Source organism: Phocoena phocoena, chromosome 1 (assembly GCF_963924675.1).
Source record: "Phocoena phocoena chromosome 1, mPhoPho1.1, whole genome shotgun sequence".
Classification (NCBI taxonomy): Eukaryota; Metazoa; Chordata; class Mammalia; order Artiodactyla; family Phocoenidae; genus Phocoena; species Phocoena phocoena.
The window spans coordinates 11606133-11623362 of record NC_089219.1 but is presented as its reverse complement, the minus strand read 5'-3'; the positions used below and the strand labels follow the sequence as shown (position 1 = coordinate 11623362).

Sequence of the window (17230 nt, the reverse complement as noted above, 5' to 3'; positions counted from 1 at the left end):
CACCCTTCCCCCTCCCCATATCCTCAAGTCCATTCTCCAGTAGGTCTGCGTCTTTATTCCTGTCTTACCCCTAGGTTCTTCATGACATTTTTTTTTTCTTAAATTCCATATATATGTGTTAGCATACGGTATTTGTCTTTTTCTTTCTGACTTACTTCACTCTGTATGACAGACTCTAGGTCTATCCACCTCATTACAAATAGCTCAATTTCGTTTCTTTTTATGGCTGAGTAATATTCCATTGTATATATGTGCCACATCTTCTTTATCCATTCATCCGATTATGGACACTTAGGTTGTTTCCATCTCTGGGCTATTGTAAATAGAGCTGTAATGAACGTTCTGGTACATGACTCTTTTTGAATTATGCTTTTCTCAAGGTATATGCCCAGTAGTGGGATTGCTGGGTCATATGGTAGTTCTATTTGTAGTTTCTTAAGGAACCTCCATACTGTTCTCCACAGTGGCTGTATCAATTTACATTCCCACCAACAGTGCAAGAGGGTTCCCTTTTCTCCACACCCTCTCCAGCATTTATTGTTTCTAGATTTTGTGATGATGGCCTTTCTGACTGGTGTGAGATGACAGCTCATTGTAGTTTTGATTTGCATTTCTCTAATGATTAATGATGTTGAGCATTCTTTCATGTGTTTGTTGGCAGTCTGTATATCTTCTTTGGAGAAATGTCTATTTAGGTCTTCTGCCCATTTTTGGATTGGCTTGTTTGTTTTTTTGTTATTGAGCTGCATGAGCTGCTTGTAAATTTTGGAGATTAATCCTTTGTCAGTTGCTTCATTTGCCAATATTTTCTCCCATTCTGAGGGTTGTCTTTTGGTCTTGTTTATGGTTTCCTTTGCTGTGCAAAAGCTTTGAAGTTTCATTAGGTCCCATTTGTTTATTTTTGTTTTTATTTCCATTACTCTAGGAGGTGGGTCAGAAAGGATCTTGCTGTGATTTATGTCATAGAGTGTTCTGCCTATGTTTTCCTCTAAGAGTTTGATAGTTTCTGGCCTTACATTTAGGTCTTTAATCCATTTTGAGCTTATTTTTGTGTATGGTGTTAGGAAGTGATCTAATCTCATACTTTTACATGTACCGGTCCAGTTTTCCTAGCACCACTTATTGAAGAGGCTGTCCTTTCTCCACTGTACATTCCTGCCACCTTTATCAAAGATAAGGTGTCCATATGTGCGTGGGTTTATCTCTGGGCTTTCTATCCTGTTCCATTGATCTTTCTGTTTTTGTGGCAGTACCATACTGTCTTGATTACTGTAGCTTTGTAGTATAGTCGGAAGTCAGGGAGCCTGATTCCTCCAGCTCCATTTTTCGTTCTCAAGATTGCTTTGGCTATTCGGGGTCTTTTGTGTTTCCATACAAATTGCAAAATTTTTTGTTCTACTTCTGTGAAAAATGCCAGTGGTAGTTTGATAGGGATTGCATTGAATCTATAGATTGCTTTGGGTAGTAGAGTCATTTTCACAATGTTGATTCTTCCAATCCAAGAACATGGTATATCTCTCCATCTATTTGTATCATCTTTAATTTCTTTCATCAGTGTCTTATAATTTTCTGCATACAGGTCTTTTGTCTCCTTAGGTAGGTTTATTCCTAGATATTTTATTCTTTTTGTTGCAATGGTAAATGGGAGTGTTTTCTTAATTTCATTTTCAGATTTTTCATCATTAGTATATAGGAATGCCAGAGATTTCTGTGCATTAATTTTGTATCCTGCTACTTTACCAAATTCATTGATTAGCTCTAGTAGTTTTCTGGTAGCATCTTTAGGATTCTCTATGTATAGTATCATGTCATCTACAAACAGTGACAGCTTTACTTCTTCTTTTCCGATTTGGATTCCTTTTATTTCCTTTTCTTCTCTGATTGCTGTGGCTAAAACTTCCAAAACTATGTTGAATAAGAGTGGTGAGAGTGGGCAGCCTTGTCTTGTTCCTGATCTTAGTGGAAATGCTTTCAGTTTTTCACCATTGAGGATGATGTTTGCTGTGGGCTTGTCATATATGGCCTGTATTATGTTGAGGAAAGTTCCCTCTATGCCTACTTTCTGCAGGGTTTTTATCATAAATGGGTGTTGAATTTTTTCAAAAGCTTTCTCTGCATCTATTGAGATGATCATATGGTTTTTCTCTTTCAATTTGTTAATACAGTTTATCACATTGATAGATTTGCATATATTGAAGAATCCTTGCATTCCTGGAATAAACCCCACTTGATCATGGTGTATGATCCTTTTAATGTGCTGTTGGATTCTGTTTGCTAGTATTTTGTTGAGGATTTTTGCATCTATGTTCATCATTGATATTGGCCTGTAGTTTTCTTTCTTTGTGACTTCCTTGTCTGGTTTTGGTATCAAGGTGATGGTGGCCTCGTAGAAGGAATTTGGGAGTGTTCCTCCCTCTGCTATATTTTGGAAGAGTTTGAGAAGGATAGGTGTTAGCTCTTCTCTAAATGTTTGATAGAATTCACCTGTGAAGCCATCTGGTCCTGGGCTTTTGTTTGTTGGGAGATTTTTAATCACAGTTTCAATTTCAGTGCTTGTGATTGGTCTGTTCATATTTTCTATTTCTTCCTGATTCAGTCTTGGCAGGTTGTGCATTTCTAAGAATTTGTCCATTTTATTGGCATAGAGTTGCTTGTAGTAATCTCTCATGATGAGATGGTCTGTTTTTAACCTGCATAGAATTTAGTCATTTGATGTGCATCTCCTTACTGTTTCCCCTTCAATCTTATTTCTGGCTCCTATTCTGCCCCTTGAGACCTTTCTATTATTGGCCTGAGGGAAGATGAATGGACAATTTTTACTGCTTTCAGGTCAATGGAAAACTCTTAGGTCTTAAATTTATTTTTTTTTAAACTCGGGAAATAAACATCAAAATCAACTCTTATTGTAAATAGCAGTTAGATTTTTTTGGTCCCAATTCCTCTTTGCCATTTTAATTGGTTGAGTGGATATTTTCAATAAACTTAGCATTACCTTTCAAATTATTGCTCTCTTCTGCTCACAGCATCTCCTGTGAGATGTGTATTCCTGAATCTTTCTCTCTGATGCTTTTGTGCTGATTTAAAAGAACCCATTTGGTGCTAAAATGAATTTATCATTGGCAACTGCTAGAATGGTGTGTCCTTTCCTAATCAAACAGTCAATTTGTGGGCTCATACTTTGACTCTGATTTTTAAAACAGACAACTAATTTGTCAGAAATAAAAAAAAATGCAGCTTTTATCTTTTTTGTGGTTGTTGTTCAGCTTTGAAAGAGGCAGCATTTAGATAAGGCAGGTACATTTATTTTTATTTTTGGCTGCGTTGGGTCTTTTTTGCTGTGCACTGGCTTTCTCTAGTTGCAGCGAGCGGGGGCTACTCTTCGTTGCGGTGCGCAGGCTTCTCATTGCGGTGGCTTCTCTTGTTGCGAAGCACGGGCTCTAGGCACATGGGCTTCAGTAGTTGTGGCACGCGGGCTCAGTAGTTGTGGCTCACGGGCTCTAGAGCACAGGCTCTGTAGTTGTGGCGCATGGGCTTAGTTGCTCAGCGGCATGTGAGATCTTCCCAGACCAGGGCTCGAACCCATGTCCCCTGCATTGGCAGGCGGCTTCTTAAGCACTGCGCCACATGGGAAGCCCAGGCAGGTACATTTATTCACTTGTTTATATCAAGTATTCACACAATTTCTCTTACCAACACATATATTCACAGCTTGTCAAGTTTTACCCAAAAAGTGAAGGAAAAAGCTTGCTCTTACATTATTATATGATTTTTCTCTTTTGTGTTTTGTTAAAGTAGATGCTGATGATTTTCCTTGACTGGACATAATCATCAAGGATGCATTCTGAAATAAGTCATCTTGAGGATAAACACTAAGGACATTTTCTTGCGTTTAAAGTTCCCACGCACCTCCCAAATTTTATACAGTATTGAGCCTAGGTTATCTCTGAGATGCATGCTGTATTGTTTGACATTGGTTCTTTTTTCTGATAAGGAAGACCTATAGCCCAGAAGGGTTTTTGCCATAACTTTTGCTCCCAAATTGTATTCTAGTTGGTTTTGTTGTTGTTATTCACTCTCCATTAGTTCCAAGGATGCTTTTAAATAATCTAAAACTTCTCAAATTCAATTTGAGTTTGTAACTACTACTGACTCTTTTCTTTCCCACATTTTTTATACTACAATTAAATTCCAGGTTTTAATGCACAGAGTTGGGACTGGAGATAGAGAAAAGGAGAAAGGGAAGAGAAGTCTGTTTATATCATGCCATGGAGAATTTGATATTATAGTTCTATATTGGGGATGGATAGGAAAACAGTCTAGATGCCAGCAGCAGCTCCCCCTCCAGCCACTGCCAAATGTCCCCTGGGGGGGCAAAACCAATCCTGGTTGAGAACCACTGATCTGAGGTGAGAACATTCAGTTCTGGCGTTGCCTTGAATCCTTAACAGTGTCCCTGCAAGTTGAGAACGTTTTGTCACATGTTGCATCTGGGAGCTGGTAGGCTTGTATCAGCATGTCATCCACCTAACTGCCTTCCTGGAAAGTGCAGAGTTCCAGGGGTCTGATGACACACATGGCAGTCAGGCGGGTTGGCCCCGAGGAAACTCCTGTTGCCAGGGCTACGTTTTAAAGGTGTCTGGTGCACGTGTATACGTGTTCTCTCTAGTGGCTTTTCTGGAGAAATTTGCATCTATGTATTGTGCGCTCGTATTTCCCTATCTTTCCCTCCCTCTCTGGGTCAGCTTGCTTCGCAATGTCCAAGGAGAGCAGGTTTCCTGACCACTACTCTCCTTCAGTTATTGGAGGATCTGAGCCTGATGTGCTGTGGCTCGCTGTCACGTACCATCCCATCTTCAGGCACTCTCGGACATCGCTTCCTAGGCCAGCTGCATTGCTACAAAGAAACCGGGGAATGGCTTTCTCCTGTCGGCTCAGCGTGAAAGGTGCTTCTGAATGGTCTGATGGTGCCTTGCAAACCACCACCCACACAGGTGGCAAGAACTTTGGAAAGCATCCACTCCTCTGCCATGAGGCTGTCACGAGGGGGTGCAGGCTTCCCATTAGAGGCACACGCTTCCCTGTCGGGGAGTGGACACAGGGAGGTCTGAGCTGGAGGTTCCAGGCACCTGCACCTGGCTCATCCTGGACCCATGAACTTGGTTCTACCCCGCTGCCCACCACCACCGCTGTCAGGAGCTGGGCCATCTTAGTGGCTTGCCCTTACTGGTGACCTGTGATCTGAATGCCACACAGTGAGAAAGCTAATGGATAACTTCATCAATGAGCTGTAGGACTTTGGACAACCCTTGTCTGCTCTGGGCCCGTTTCTCCCCCTGCAGAATATCAGATTTGGATCCATCACCATTCCCTGCAGGGTGTTCTGTGAAAGCTGACCCTGGAAGATGCTCTGTGGGGAAAAAGAGTTTCTGTGGCCAAATGGGTTTGGGAAATGCGACGTCATACAGCATCTGTTTGGAGATTCATAATGCGCACAGACATTTGAGAGATTTTCTGGAATTCTCTGCACCCAGATATCCATGTGGCTCACTCGTCACTTTTCTGCAATGTTATTTCCCTCGGAGACTTTTCCTGATCGCCCAGATCTGTGATCCCTTCTCATCTATCCTTTACGCTGCCTCATTTTTCTTCACAGCACTTCTCATTTTCTGACATTGCATCATATTTTTATTTATCGGTTTATTTTATGTCCCCCCTCCACCCAAGATGCGCCCTCTGTGTCAGCAGGGACTTGATCCATTTGTTTGCAGATTATCCCTAGCATGTGGCACATAGTAGGTGCTCAATAAAAATGTGTTGAATGAATAGACTTTGTTCAACTTGGAGATTCCCAAATGTAGCTAATCAGGGACATTTTCCCATTAAAATCCCGGCAAATGTGCTTGGGGACTCACCAGGAAGACGGTGGCTAGAATCCTGATGGCCGTGGCTCCTAGTACCAGCCACTTAGCTCTGAATACACAGACAGCTCGGCGTTAGACTGAAAACAAACAAAACGGATGCCATGAGAGTTGCCATCACGTACCTTGAGGAACCAAGCCTTGTGCAAGGCTGACCCCAGGGCTGCCTCAACTGGTCTTACCTACGTAGCCCTGTTGCCGTTTTCCTGGAGATGGCTTTATGTGAAGATTCCTTGCAAACTATTGGTGGCGCCTGGTGAATTTCCCCAAAACACGTTTTCAGAAATGAGTGTGAGGCTCACACTTGGAGAAGTGCTTGAATCTTCAAGTTCTACATCAGGAGACTGTGGTCTAGTCACAGCCACCACGTGGCAACTCCCCCCCACCACCACTCTGTGTCAGGTGTAGCTTTGGCACTTTGTCTGTGGTTTCCTCAGGTGCTCTAAATTAGGAAACTCCATTTTGCTGGTGTAGAGAGGAAGGCTCCGAGGGATCAGATTATTAGCCCACGATCATCCTTCTGGGAAGCAGCAGTGCTTGGATTAAAACAAAGTCCTCCCCAATAGAAAGCCCATCTCTCGCCCTCTGCGCTTGCATACAGAACAGGGGCTGTCCTTTTGTACCTCCACACTTAAATACTCAGCACAATTTGTCCTAGGAGCTAAATGGGCCTGGCCAGGGCCCTTAAGGCAACAAATGAGACCATTAATCCTCAGAAGGGCTCTTCACGTACTGCCCTTTATGGCCTGTGGTTTAGATTGATCCATCCATTTCCAGGGATAAAGCTGTGTCCCATTTTCAGTTTTGCCCCACAGTTGCGGGTTTATTTTAGCTTTCCCATCTCACACGTGTTCATCCAACCAAGGCGTGTCAGGACATTTGGCATCAAGCAACAGAAACCCACTGCAATTCGTTTAAGCCTAAGATAGGACTTTATTGAAAGTAGCCTGGGGCATCCTATAGGACAGTGAGTGAGGCCAGGCTAAGGAGAACCCAGATCTCTTTCTATGAAGGACTGTTTTCTCCGTGAACCTCTGCTTCATGAGTCTCCTCTTGCAGACCAGCTTTCTCTGTGCACGTGGCTCCCTGGTGGCTTTCAAGTTTATTATATCCAGCGCAAGTAGCCAGTCCAAAATGACCATGGTCATTGTCACCCAAGGCCATTGGACCCACTTTGGGAAACACTGTCCAAGCAAGGACCCTTCCCATGGAGAGCAGGGCTTCATGCTTTATCCCCAGAACCCAGAACAGTACCCTGGCGCGTATCTGTGGAGCTCAATACTCATCTGTGGGTGGACACAGCTGACTTAGCTGTGCAAACACCCGGCCGCGCTCTGCACTGCAGTCGCAGTTGTGCTCCAGCACGATCTTTTACCTCAATCATCTGCTTGTGGCTCCCCTTTTCAGAACTGTAACTGGTCTGAGAAAAGTGAAAATCAAAATTGAGACCAGGTGGAGTATGCACTGTGGGCCCAGCGCTGCCTGATATGATGCAAAGGCAGGGCCCACCTTCAAGGACATGGGCTAAATTTAGGATCCGAGCTTAAAAGGGGAATTTATTGGGAGGACACAGCATTTCTTGTGGAACCCAGGGGCAGAAGTACACCTGGGCTTTCCAAGGGATCAGGACCGAAGACCAGAAAGTCATCAGGAGACAGCTGTGTCTGAGGTCTCATCTTCATGTCTGCCTCTTTCAGCAGTCAGCTTCTCTCTGTGCTGAAGTACGTCCCCTGCTTCACTCACCTGTGGCCGCCTAATCCCTGATACCACATTGCCCAACCCAGGACCTGGGAGAGATGAGCCTAGCCCAGCCCAGCTTCTGATTGGTTCTCCTGGGTCAGGGGAACACATACCTATCAGCTGTGACTTGAGAGGGCGGAGGTCACATGGCACCAACATGGCTGCTGAGATTCCTCCTTTTGGGTGGGGTGGGAGTGCTAGGAGGGAATTTTCTTCGCTCTTTCATAGCCCTGGGGCCAGTTAGGGCCCATGAACAGGTGGGTGGCTTTTGATTTTTCTCCCCTGTCTCTGCCTTTCTTATATTTACCCTAAGAACAAAAACACGGTGGAGAGGAAAGGAAGGGCCAGGGTCTTTCTTCTGGTTTTTACCTTTTTAGCTTTTTTTGTAGTCAAAAGATAGAGAGCTCTGGTAAGTCTGAACCAGTGAGCAAGCAGGACGAGTGTGCCTTCGGGAATTTTGAGGTGAAAGTGACCTCCTGCTTTGGTTTTAATTTACTCTTGCAGATAACCTCCTTGTCTTCATAGGCACTACTCAGGGCTCCAGCCTATTGTTACCATTCCCGGCTAACATTCTCCCTGCCTTCCTTTTAGACGGAAGTGCATCCATGCTCCATATTTTACGTACTAAACATCCATGAGCTATTCTCTGAACAACGTGAATAATTTTCTACTTGATTGTTTCCACACGTACGAAACAACTAAGGTCCTTTGTGCAATTTCCACAGCACTCCTGCCTTACAGGAAGAGTCCAGAAGTGTTCAGATCAAAGCGGGGGCTGGTCTCTAATGAGTTGAAGATTGAGCCCCGTGTTGGTTTGCTAAACATAGTAATGAATTCCCACAAGCTTAGTGGCCTAAAACAACAAACGTATTCTCTCATGGGTCTGGGGGCCGGGAGCCCCAAATCAGCATCAGCTAGGCTGTAATCAAGGTTTTTCAGAAGGACCAAACTCCCTTGGATGCTCAAGGGAGGAATCCATCCCTTGCCTCTTCCAGCTCTGGTGGCTGCTGGCATCCCCCCCACCCTTTTCTTTTTCCTCGCTATGTGGGATTCCCATGTAAGGAAATACAATAATTTATATGTGCATTTTCCTGTTGATGGACATATAAATTGTTTCCGATTTTCAATATGATTTCTTTTTAAAACAATTTTTATATACTTTTTAAAGGTTACTTTACATTTACAGTTATTACAAAATATTGGCTATATTCCCTGTGTTGTACAATACATCCTCGAGCCTATCGTACACCCAGTAGTTCACATCCCTCACTTCCCCACCCCTGTACTGCCCCCTCCTACCCCTCTGCACTGGCAACCATTAGTTTGTTCTCTGTATCTGTGACTCTCCTTCTTTTTTGTTATATTCGGTTGTTTGTTGTATTTTTTAGATTCCATATATAGGTGATATCCTACAGTATTTATTTTTGTTTGACTTATTTCACTTACCACAATGCCCTCCAAGTCCATCCATGTTGCTGCAAATGGCAAAATTTCGTTTTTTTTTTAAGGCTGAGTAATATGCCATTGGTTATATGTACCACATCTTCTTTATCCATTCATCTCTTTTTTTTTTTTTTTTTTTTTTGGCGGTACACGGGCCTCTCACCGTTGTGGCCTCTCCCGTTGCGGAGCACAGGCTCCGGACGCGCAGGCTCAGCGGCCATGGCTCATGGGCACAGCCGCTCCGCGGCATGTGGGATCTTCCCGGACGGGGGCACGAACCCGTGTCCCCTGCATCGGCAGGCGGACTCTCAACCACTGCGCCACCAGGGAAGCCCTATCCATTCATCTCTTGATGACACTTAGGTTGCTTCCATATCTTGGTAATTGTAAATAATGATGCTCCGAACATTGGGGTGTATGTATCTTTTCAAATACATGTTTTTGAAAACACATGTTTTTGTTTTTTTCGGATTTATACACAGGAGTGGAGTTGCGAGGTCATGTGGTAGTTCTATTTTTAGTTTTTTGAGAACCCTCCATACTGTTTTCCACAGTGGCTGCGCCAGTCTACATTCCTACCAACAGTGTACCAGGGTTCCCTTTTCTCTAAAAATTGTAAATTTTCTTCCTGGGGTAATTGAGATGATAGTTCAATAATAACATAAGATCAGGTGAAGTCTAAAGAAATTTTAGAAAACCTGGATAAGTAAGAAAACATCTGTTCGCTGGCATCTGAATGTTAGAGAGACACCAAGACATGTGGGCCAAGTTCTGGAGAGAAGGGAAACACAGACACAAGCTTGACAGTTGGTGCAGCTTTTCTCCTTGGGGCATTTGCTGATTCAAGTCTTACAGCCTAGGAGCTGAAAAGCCAAGGAGTTCAAAAGACTAACCACAGAAGCTGCTGGCATCCCTTGACTTGTAGGTGCGTCACTCTAGTCCTGCCTCTGCGGTCACTGCCTCCGCCTCTTCTTTGTGTATAATCTCCTACTGTCTCTCACTTAAAAGTACACTTACAGATGGCATTTAGGGCGAGGATAGTCTCAACTCAAAATCCTTCTATCCGCAAAACTTTACCTTGTAAGGTAACATTCTCAGGTCCCAGGGATTAGAGCCTGAGATCTTTGGGGCCACCAGTCAGCCCACTGCAAGCCCTAAACTTCTTTCTCTCCTGAGGAAGGTCTAGGCTGGGCAGACACCCCGACAGACATCTACCAGAGGCCAGATCGAGAGCCCTTTTAGAAGGTCATTTCTCAGCTCATTTGGAATCTTGCTATTGCCCTTTCTTTCTTCCTCCTGTTTGTCCTCATCAGGGGGAAGCATTAAGAGTAAATGAGGGGCTTCCCTGGTGGCGCGGTGGTTAAGAATCCGCCTGCCAATGCAGGGGACACGGGTTCAAGCCCTGGTCCGGGAAGATCTCACATGCTGTGGAGCAACTAAGCCCGTGCGCCACAACTACTGAGCCTGTGCACCACAGCTACTGAAGCCTGCGTGCATAGAGCCCGAGCTCCCCAGCAAGAGAAGCCACTGCAACGAGAAGCCTGTGCACTGCAACGAAGAGTAGCCACCGCTCGCCGCAGCTAGAGAAAGTCTGCGTGCAGCAACAAAGACCCAACGCAGTCAAAAATAAATAAGTAAATAAAATAAATTTTAAAAGATTTATTTAAAAAAAAGGAGTAAATGAATAGCAAGTCCAGCCCAGAGATACATGGAGAGGCACAGGCTGGCTCAGGGGTGGGCTGGGACCAGACCAGGCCTCCGGGTATCCCAGGCCACCGAGCGGTTACCCGGCGCTCCGGTACTGCAGCTCCCTTTTTATAGATGGATTTACATACGGAAATGAAAGGTTGGAGTTTAGGCACGGTTGCCAATTCTGATATAAGAAGGTGCTTGACTTCCTAATTGCCGCTCCTTTTCTCCCACAGGAGCTTTTAGGAAACATCAGGGCCTGAGAATGTGCTCTTCTAACCACCCTCCTAGCTACACAGACCCCCGGCAGGCCGCTCCACGCTTGCCAGGACCAGGAAGGGAACTTTATTTTTCTTTTCTGGGCCGCGCCGCATGGCATGTGGAACTTCCCCGACCAGGGACTGAACCCGAGCCCCCCGGCATTGGAAGCGCAGGGTCTTAACCACTGGGCCACCAGGGAAGTCCCAGGAAGGGAACTTTGGATTCAGATTTGTCTTCCCAGACTCCCACTCCACAGTCAAGACCCTGACCCCCGACGTCCCTGGTCCTCTCATTCAGCCCAGCCTCAGCAGTCTGCCAACCGCTGCATGTTCTCGTTTGTTGACTTTCTCTCCTGGGCTCCACAGGTAGGCACCCTGCCCTCTCCACGAGGACACGCTCACTCTGCGTGATCATACAGCCCATCTGGGCCAGTTCTCAGAAGAGCTATCATAGGATGTTTAGACAGTAGAGCGCTGCCGTCTAAATACCCAGAACTTTCCGTTGGGCATGTGGGTTGACGGGGACAGTCTCAGCTCTTGGGAAGCACAGGTCCTCATTCAAAGTCTGAAAAAGCCCTTTCCACCGAGTGGTACACTAGAGTGTTGAAGAACTCAGGCCCTGGAGGCCTAGGTTCAAATCCCAGCTCTGTCATTTCCTAGCGGTGTGACACGGGGCCCTTTAATTAACCTGATTCTTCGTGAACTAACCCACAGGAAGTAACACCTGGCTTGGGTACGGCTGAAAATAGGATAAATATGTGAGGTGCCTAGCACAGCGCCTGGCATGTACTAAGTGTTCGGGATGTATTAGCTAGTATTATTCTCATCAGTGAGATTTCTCCCTAAGCAAGTCAGTATTGGAAGAACTGCTAAAGTAATTCAGCACCAAATGTGTGACATATAAAATATTTTATTACAAAAAGCTCAGTTGCAAGGCATTTTAGAAGGAACGGAGCATCCCAGACGGCTTTCCTTTTTCTGCCATTACACAGGAGAGACTAGGAAAGTCTACCAATTCAAACTAGGATCTTATGCATCCCAGGCTTTGGGCCCTCAAAAGAACTGACGGCATCAGGGGCTCTGAGAACCCCACCTGGGTCTCACCCCAGGGTAATCATCCAGCCTCTCATTCGGCTTAATTCACAAAACGGGCCCATGTCCTTTCTATAAAGCGGGTCATCTTTCCTACCCACAGTTCAGGATACCAGGGAAAAAGCGAAGGCATAACGTGTCTTCTTTTGGAAACAAAACAGTCCTAGTGGAAGCAAAACAGAACCACAATCTAAACCAGTTGCTAGGTATCCTTTCCTAATTGGAATGAGGAGTGTCATCACTGGCGATTCAGAGTCGCGGAAGGACAAGGGGGGAAGATGCCGGTGCCATCCCTTGATGGGGTCACAGCATCACGAGATCCGAAGCAGCAGCTCTTTCCGATGCACCTACTGTGTGAGGTCCTGGGGGGCTGCAGAATCCCAGGATCCTGAATCCCAGAACCCCTCACCCCCCGGCCCCGTCCAAATTGCTAAGTACACACCGGGCCCCTCCGCTTCTCAACGGTGGCTGAGTGGCTTCATTCGGGATCTGTTGGCGTGGAGGTTGAGTGACAGGAGGGAACACGCCCGGGAGGGGTCGTCAGTCCGGGGGCCGGGAGTTGGGGGCCTTCTCTTGGACCTCATCGTACTGTGGTGGGGGAGTCAGAGGCTCGATGGACGGAGGAGGCACGTTTTTGTCTGGCAGGTTGATCCTAAAGTCTTTGAGGTGAAGCTTTTCGGATTTTATCCTTCGAACTTTCAGCGGCTTCAGGCGTTTGGCCAACTTGGAGTTCTGCCTGTCGGGGGGGTTCCCCGGGCTGGTCTCCACGTCAGCCCTGGTTGTGGTGGGGCTTGTCTCATCCAGCCCCGTCAAGGACTCGTAGGAGGGGAGAGAGATGCTCATCCTGGGGTTCTGGTCCGGTTCCCTTGCTTCCGGGTAGTTTGTGCTCATCACTTCCTCATAGCTGGGGACGTAGTACCTTGAGGAGGCCTCCTCCTCCTCCTCTTGGCTGCAACACACCAAGCACAGACACGGGAGTGTTAGCCTGCGCTCAAGTCATTTAAAATCACGAATAGATGGACTCCAAATCCCATGTTGCCACTGGGACCACGTATGCCAGCCTTGTAAACAACAAATGTGTCCAAGAAGTAATAAGAGCTAACACTTCAACGGTTGGCTATGAGCCAGGCACTGTCCCAAGTACATATGAACCAATGTCATCTTCCTAATGACACTATGGGTTAGGTTCTGTTAGTATACCCACTTTACGGATGGGGAAATGGATACATTGAGGTTAAGTGACTTGGTCATACCTTTAAGAAGCGGCAGGGCAGGAGATGAATGCCACATTCCCAACTGCTACACCATATCATCTGGGAGTTAACCTCCCTTGCCTTTTAGCCTCACACTTAATAGCATGCTGGGTGGGCTATTCCGATGCCCAGCTGGGCATCCTTTGACCAAAGACAACATAAACATGCATGAAACAGCTGCATATTTGAAGCAAAATGGTTGTCCCTGGGTAGGGAAGGAATATCTGGAATGTAAAATTTACATGTATCTCGAATTATTCTGTAATTTTGTCTTCCACGTTCACCATTAGACTCAAAGGATAGGTCAGGTCCTCAGCCTTAGTCTCATTTGACTGTTGAAAGGGAAAACCAGAAGGTCAGGGCAGTTTTTACATGTTTATAGGGAGTAATGCCAATAGCCATTTTCCAGCACCCTACACTTGAACCTATATAGGGGATAATGGCCAACACCAGAAACCTCACTGTTTGCCTGGGCTTTCCTCTCATCTCCTTGAGGAATGAACTTGTGAGCTCACAGCCAGGGTGGGTAATGATGGGGGACTGATTTCCTTCTTTGTTCTTTTCTCTATTTCCCAAGTTTTCTAGAATATTCCTGATTATCTTTTACTCTCAGAAAATCGGTTTAATTTTTCCAAAAGAAAAACAACCCCTGTCCCACTATAGAGATAAGACATTCTTACTGAAAATTCAAACGACACAGAAAAATCTAGTGAAGAAGATAAAAACATCCGAAATTGTTCCACCCAGAGACAATCACTGTTAACATTCTGTTGTATACCTTTCCAGATCTTTCTCTAATTCCATGCCGCAACACTTGATGTGATGAAAACCTTTCCTAACATGCTGTGTTATATACAACCTCCTTTTCTCCATGTGGTGGATACGGACCCACATTAGCAAATATAGATCAGTGATGGCTGTGTAGAACTCCACTGAATGGGCATGTCATACTTCAGCCCGACTGATGGATATTAGGTTGTCACCTGTCTTTGCTGTTCTCAGCAATGCTCTGATAAACATATGAGCACAAAACCCTTTGCACTTGTGTGATTGTCTCCCAAAGATAAGCTCTTAGGAAGAGAACTGATAGGTGCACACATCTTTAATATGGCCTCTTACTGTGAACGCCCCTTCAGTAAGGTTATGTCAATCAACACTCCGGTCAGCAACCTACTTCCCTACAAACCTCCAAACCCAGGGGCAGTCCGTCTGGGCCAATATGAAAGCCAAGGAATTATACGATGCCTTTTGTTGGTTGTCTGCATTTCCTGACTAATGAGGTTGAACATCTACAGTGTGAATATCTATGAAATGCTTGTTTGTGTCCTTTGTCCATTTTCCTACTGATGTGTTCCTCTTTCATATTCATTTGTAAGGGCTCTTTTTATACTAGGGATATCAACCTTTAGCATATGTTCCCCAATTTACCACTTATCTTTTAAATCTGTTCGTGGCATTTTGGGTCAAAGAGAACACTACTTCCCAACCTGTTCAACTTGAAGCATAAACACACAGGACATTGGGGTAAATGGACAAGCTTCCAGTGTGCAGGCTCTGGCCACCCCGGGAGCCATGCAGAACCCCTGGAGGTGTCAAAATCTTGACACACCTGTAATGCATTCAAGCCACATTATTTGGGAAACTTTGGGACCGAAGGACAAAGGTATCGGTAAAATGATAAACTGTTTTACGGGAGGAAGCCTCCTCGACTAAAACGTTCTCGTCATTGTTGAGCCCTGCACGTGTGGGTGTGCATGTCCATCTCCCGTCCGGGGCGGGTGGCCAGCCTCACCTGTCTTCCTCGCGGGCGTGAGGCTCGACCCCGGGGTGCTGGATGTGCGCCAGCTCCTCAGCGCGCCGCTGCTTCCTCTTGTCACGGATACTCAGGCAGAAGGACAGGAGCAGCAGCATTACCCCGGCCCCGACCAGCACGTAGGCTACGGAGAAGGTCTTGCTCTTGAGAATGCCGCTCCCTATCTCCGTCTTGTTCCCCTGAGCGGTTGGCTTTTCGGTAGCGCTGAACCCGGGGACGAGGTTCCACATGGCCATGATGACCCCGAGGACCAGCATCCCCAGGCCAATGGCAGTCAGCGCGTAGTGCGAGCCGTTGGCCTTGGACTGGGCCATCATGCCAGCGGGAGCGGGGCAGGGCCCGGGTTCAAAGGAAGAAAATAAATAAATAAAAAACGGCAGCAGCAGCAACAAAAACCCCGTAAACGCCTTGCGCTAAATCCCTAGCGCCACCCTGAAAAAACAGCAACCAGACTCTCAAGGGATGGTTTCAAGCAAACGTGAGGCATCCCGTGTGGACAGCTGCGGCCGGGAGGTCTGGAAGGAAAGCAGAGAGAGAAGAGGGGAAAATCAGTGCTGGTCCCAAGTGCTCTGGTGGACACAGCGGCTGTGCTCCTGGAGGTGGGGAGAAGCGGGACTGAGTCACAGGCTCTCGCTGGGCTCGCCTCTGATGCATTCCAGAGGTCTTACGTGCTCCTATTCCTTCTGTGGTCCGCCTACCCCCTACCCGAAAAGGAAGCGCGACCTTTCCCTGCAAGAGGCCGGAAAGGTCAGAGCTGCAGGTGGTTCAAACATTTTGTGGGATTTAATGAAGGGCAGTAAAATCTCACCTCTTACCGGGTATGGCGAGGAGAGCGAATGACGGCATGCCTGAGCCATGATCAACGGTTGTGGCAGAATCGCCTGGCTGACCGGCATCGGTCAGTGATACGACCCGGTCCAACAGCCGACTGTGGACCCTCACCACCCTCAATGGCTCCCTACTTCCCGCGGCACAAAATCCAGACTCCTTGGAATCATGCTCATGGCGGCTCAACCTGGCCCTGCCTCTCCCACTCACGCCCTTCCTCCCTCTCCTTCGCAACCCCCCTCCGGCATTTCTGCCCTTCTCTGATCTCCGGGGCTCAGCCGCCCTTCTGTGTGTCCCGCAAGCCACCAGCAACTACCGTGGCAAGTCTCTCTCCTTCCGTGACCACGTTTTTCACTCTGCTCCTGGGACGTAACAGGCCCCCCCCCCCCCCAAAATGTCTGCTGAATCAAACGAATGAAATGAACAGAGGCCGGATGAAGCTGTCCCGCAAGACACGCTTCTTTTCAGCCACACGGAGTTTTGCTTTTCTTAAAGGGGCAGAAGCCTGCACATCCTTCATCTTAGCTGCTGTGCCCAGCTGGATGAGAAACCCTCTCCCGTGGAGCAGCTCAGAGACCTTGTGCTAAAGGCAGCGGTCAGCCATCCTGGGAGTCCGTAACCATTTGCTGGCTGGGAGAGGGAGCCAGATCAGCCAGTGACTTGAAGAGTTGAGGGTAGAACACTTTCAGGGGGCGGGGGAACCAGCGAGCAAGGCTCCTGGCCAATCACTCCTCAATTACGTTATTCCTGCCTAAGCAACTTTTGCAGAACAGTAAAACTTTACAGCCGTTTCGACGGGCAAGGTCCTGTTTGCCGTTCTGCATTCTTTCCGCTCCTTGCGAAAGGACGGCTAACCAGGCCACGTGAAAGCCGATGCTGCCCAGATATTTTCTCATCAAGCACTGGGCTCCATCTGAAACTGGCCACTTTGTTCAAAAATACTCTAAAAATAATTGGGATAACATCCTCTATCGGCTTGAAGTCAGTTCCTTCTCTCTCTTTTTTTTTTTTCCACTCAACAAATATTTCTTGTGCGTCTGCTAAGCAGTGTTAGGTGCTGGAGAAATACTGGTGAGCAAGTTAAGAATTGGGGGGGCTTCCAGGTCAGCAGGAAAACAGTCTACTGGGAATAAGAAAGTGGGAAGAAAGGAACTGTGGCACTAGGTAGCTGGGTGTCTTAAGTCAGGCTGGAGG

At 46.6% G+C, this 17230-nt stretch overlaps 1 protein-coding gene across 1 annotated transcript; it reads right to left on the bottom strand.

Moving 5' to 3' along the window:
- Nucleotides 1-12682: 12682 nt before the first annotated feature.
- On the bottom strand, nucleotides 12683-15525 carry TMEM51 (transmembrane protein 51). Its single transcript, XM_065895146.1, has 2 exons — nucleotides 15188-15525; nucleotides 12683-13091 (listed from the first exon to the last, which is right to left on the bottom strand). The coding sequence occupies exons 1-2, from the start codon at nucleotides 15523-15525 to the stop codon at nucleotides 12683-12685; spliced, it is 747 nt and encodes a 248-aa protein (XP_065751218.1).
- Nucleotides 15526-17230: the final 1705 nt, after the last annotated feature.

What these genes read in the sequence shown, in the direction of transcription:
- TMEM51 (XM_065895146.1), bottom strand. Translation starts at nt 15,525, where the DNA reads ATGATGGCCCAGTCCAAGGCCAACGGCTCGCACTACGCGCTGACTGCC. An exon ending in CACGCCCGCGAGGAAGACAG is followed by an intron (nt 13,092 to 15,187) that starts GTGAGGCTGGCC and finishes GGTGTGTTGCAG; the next exon opens with CCAAGAGGAGGAGGAGGAGG.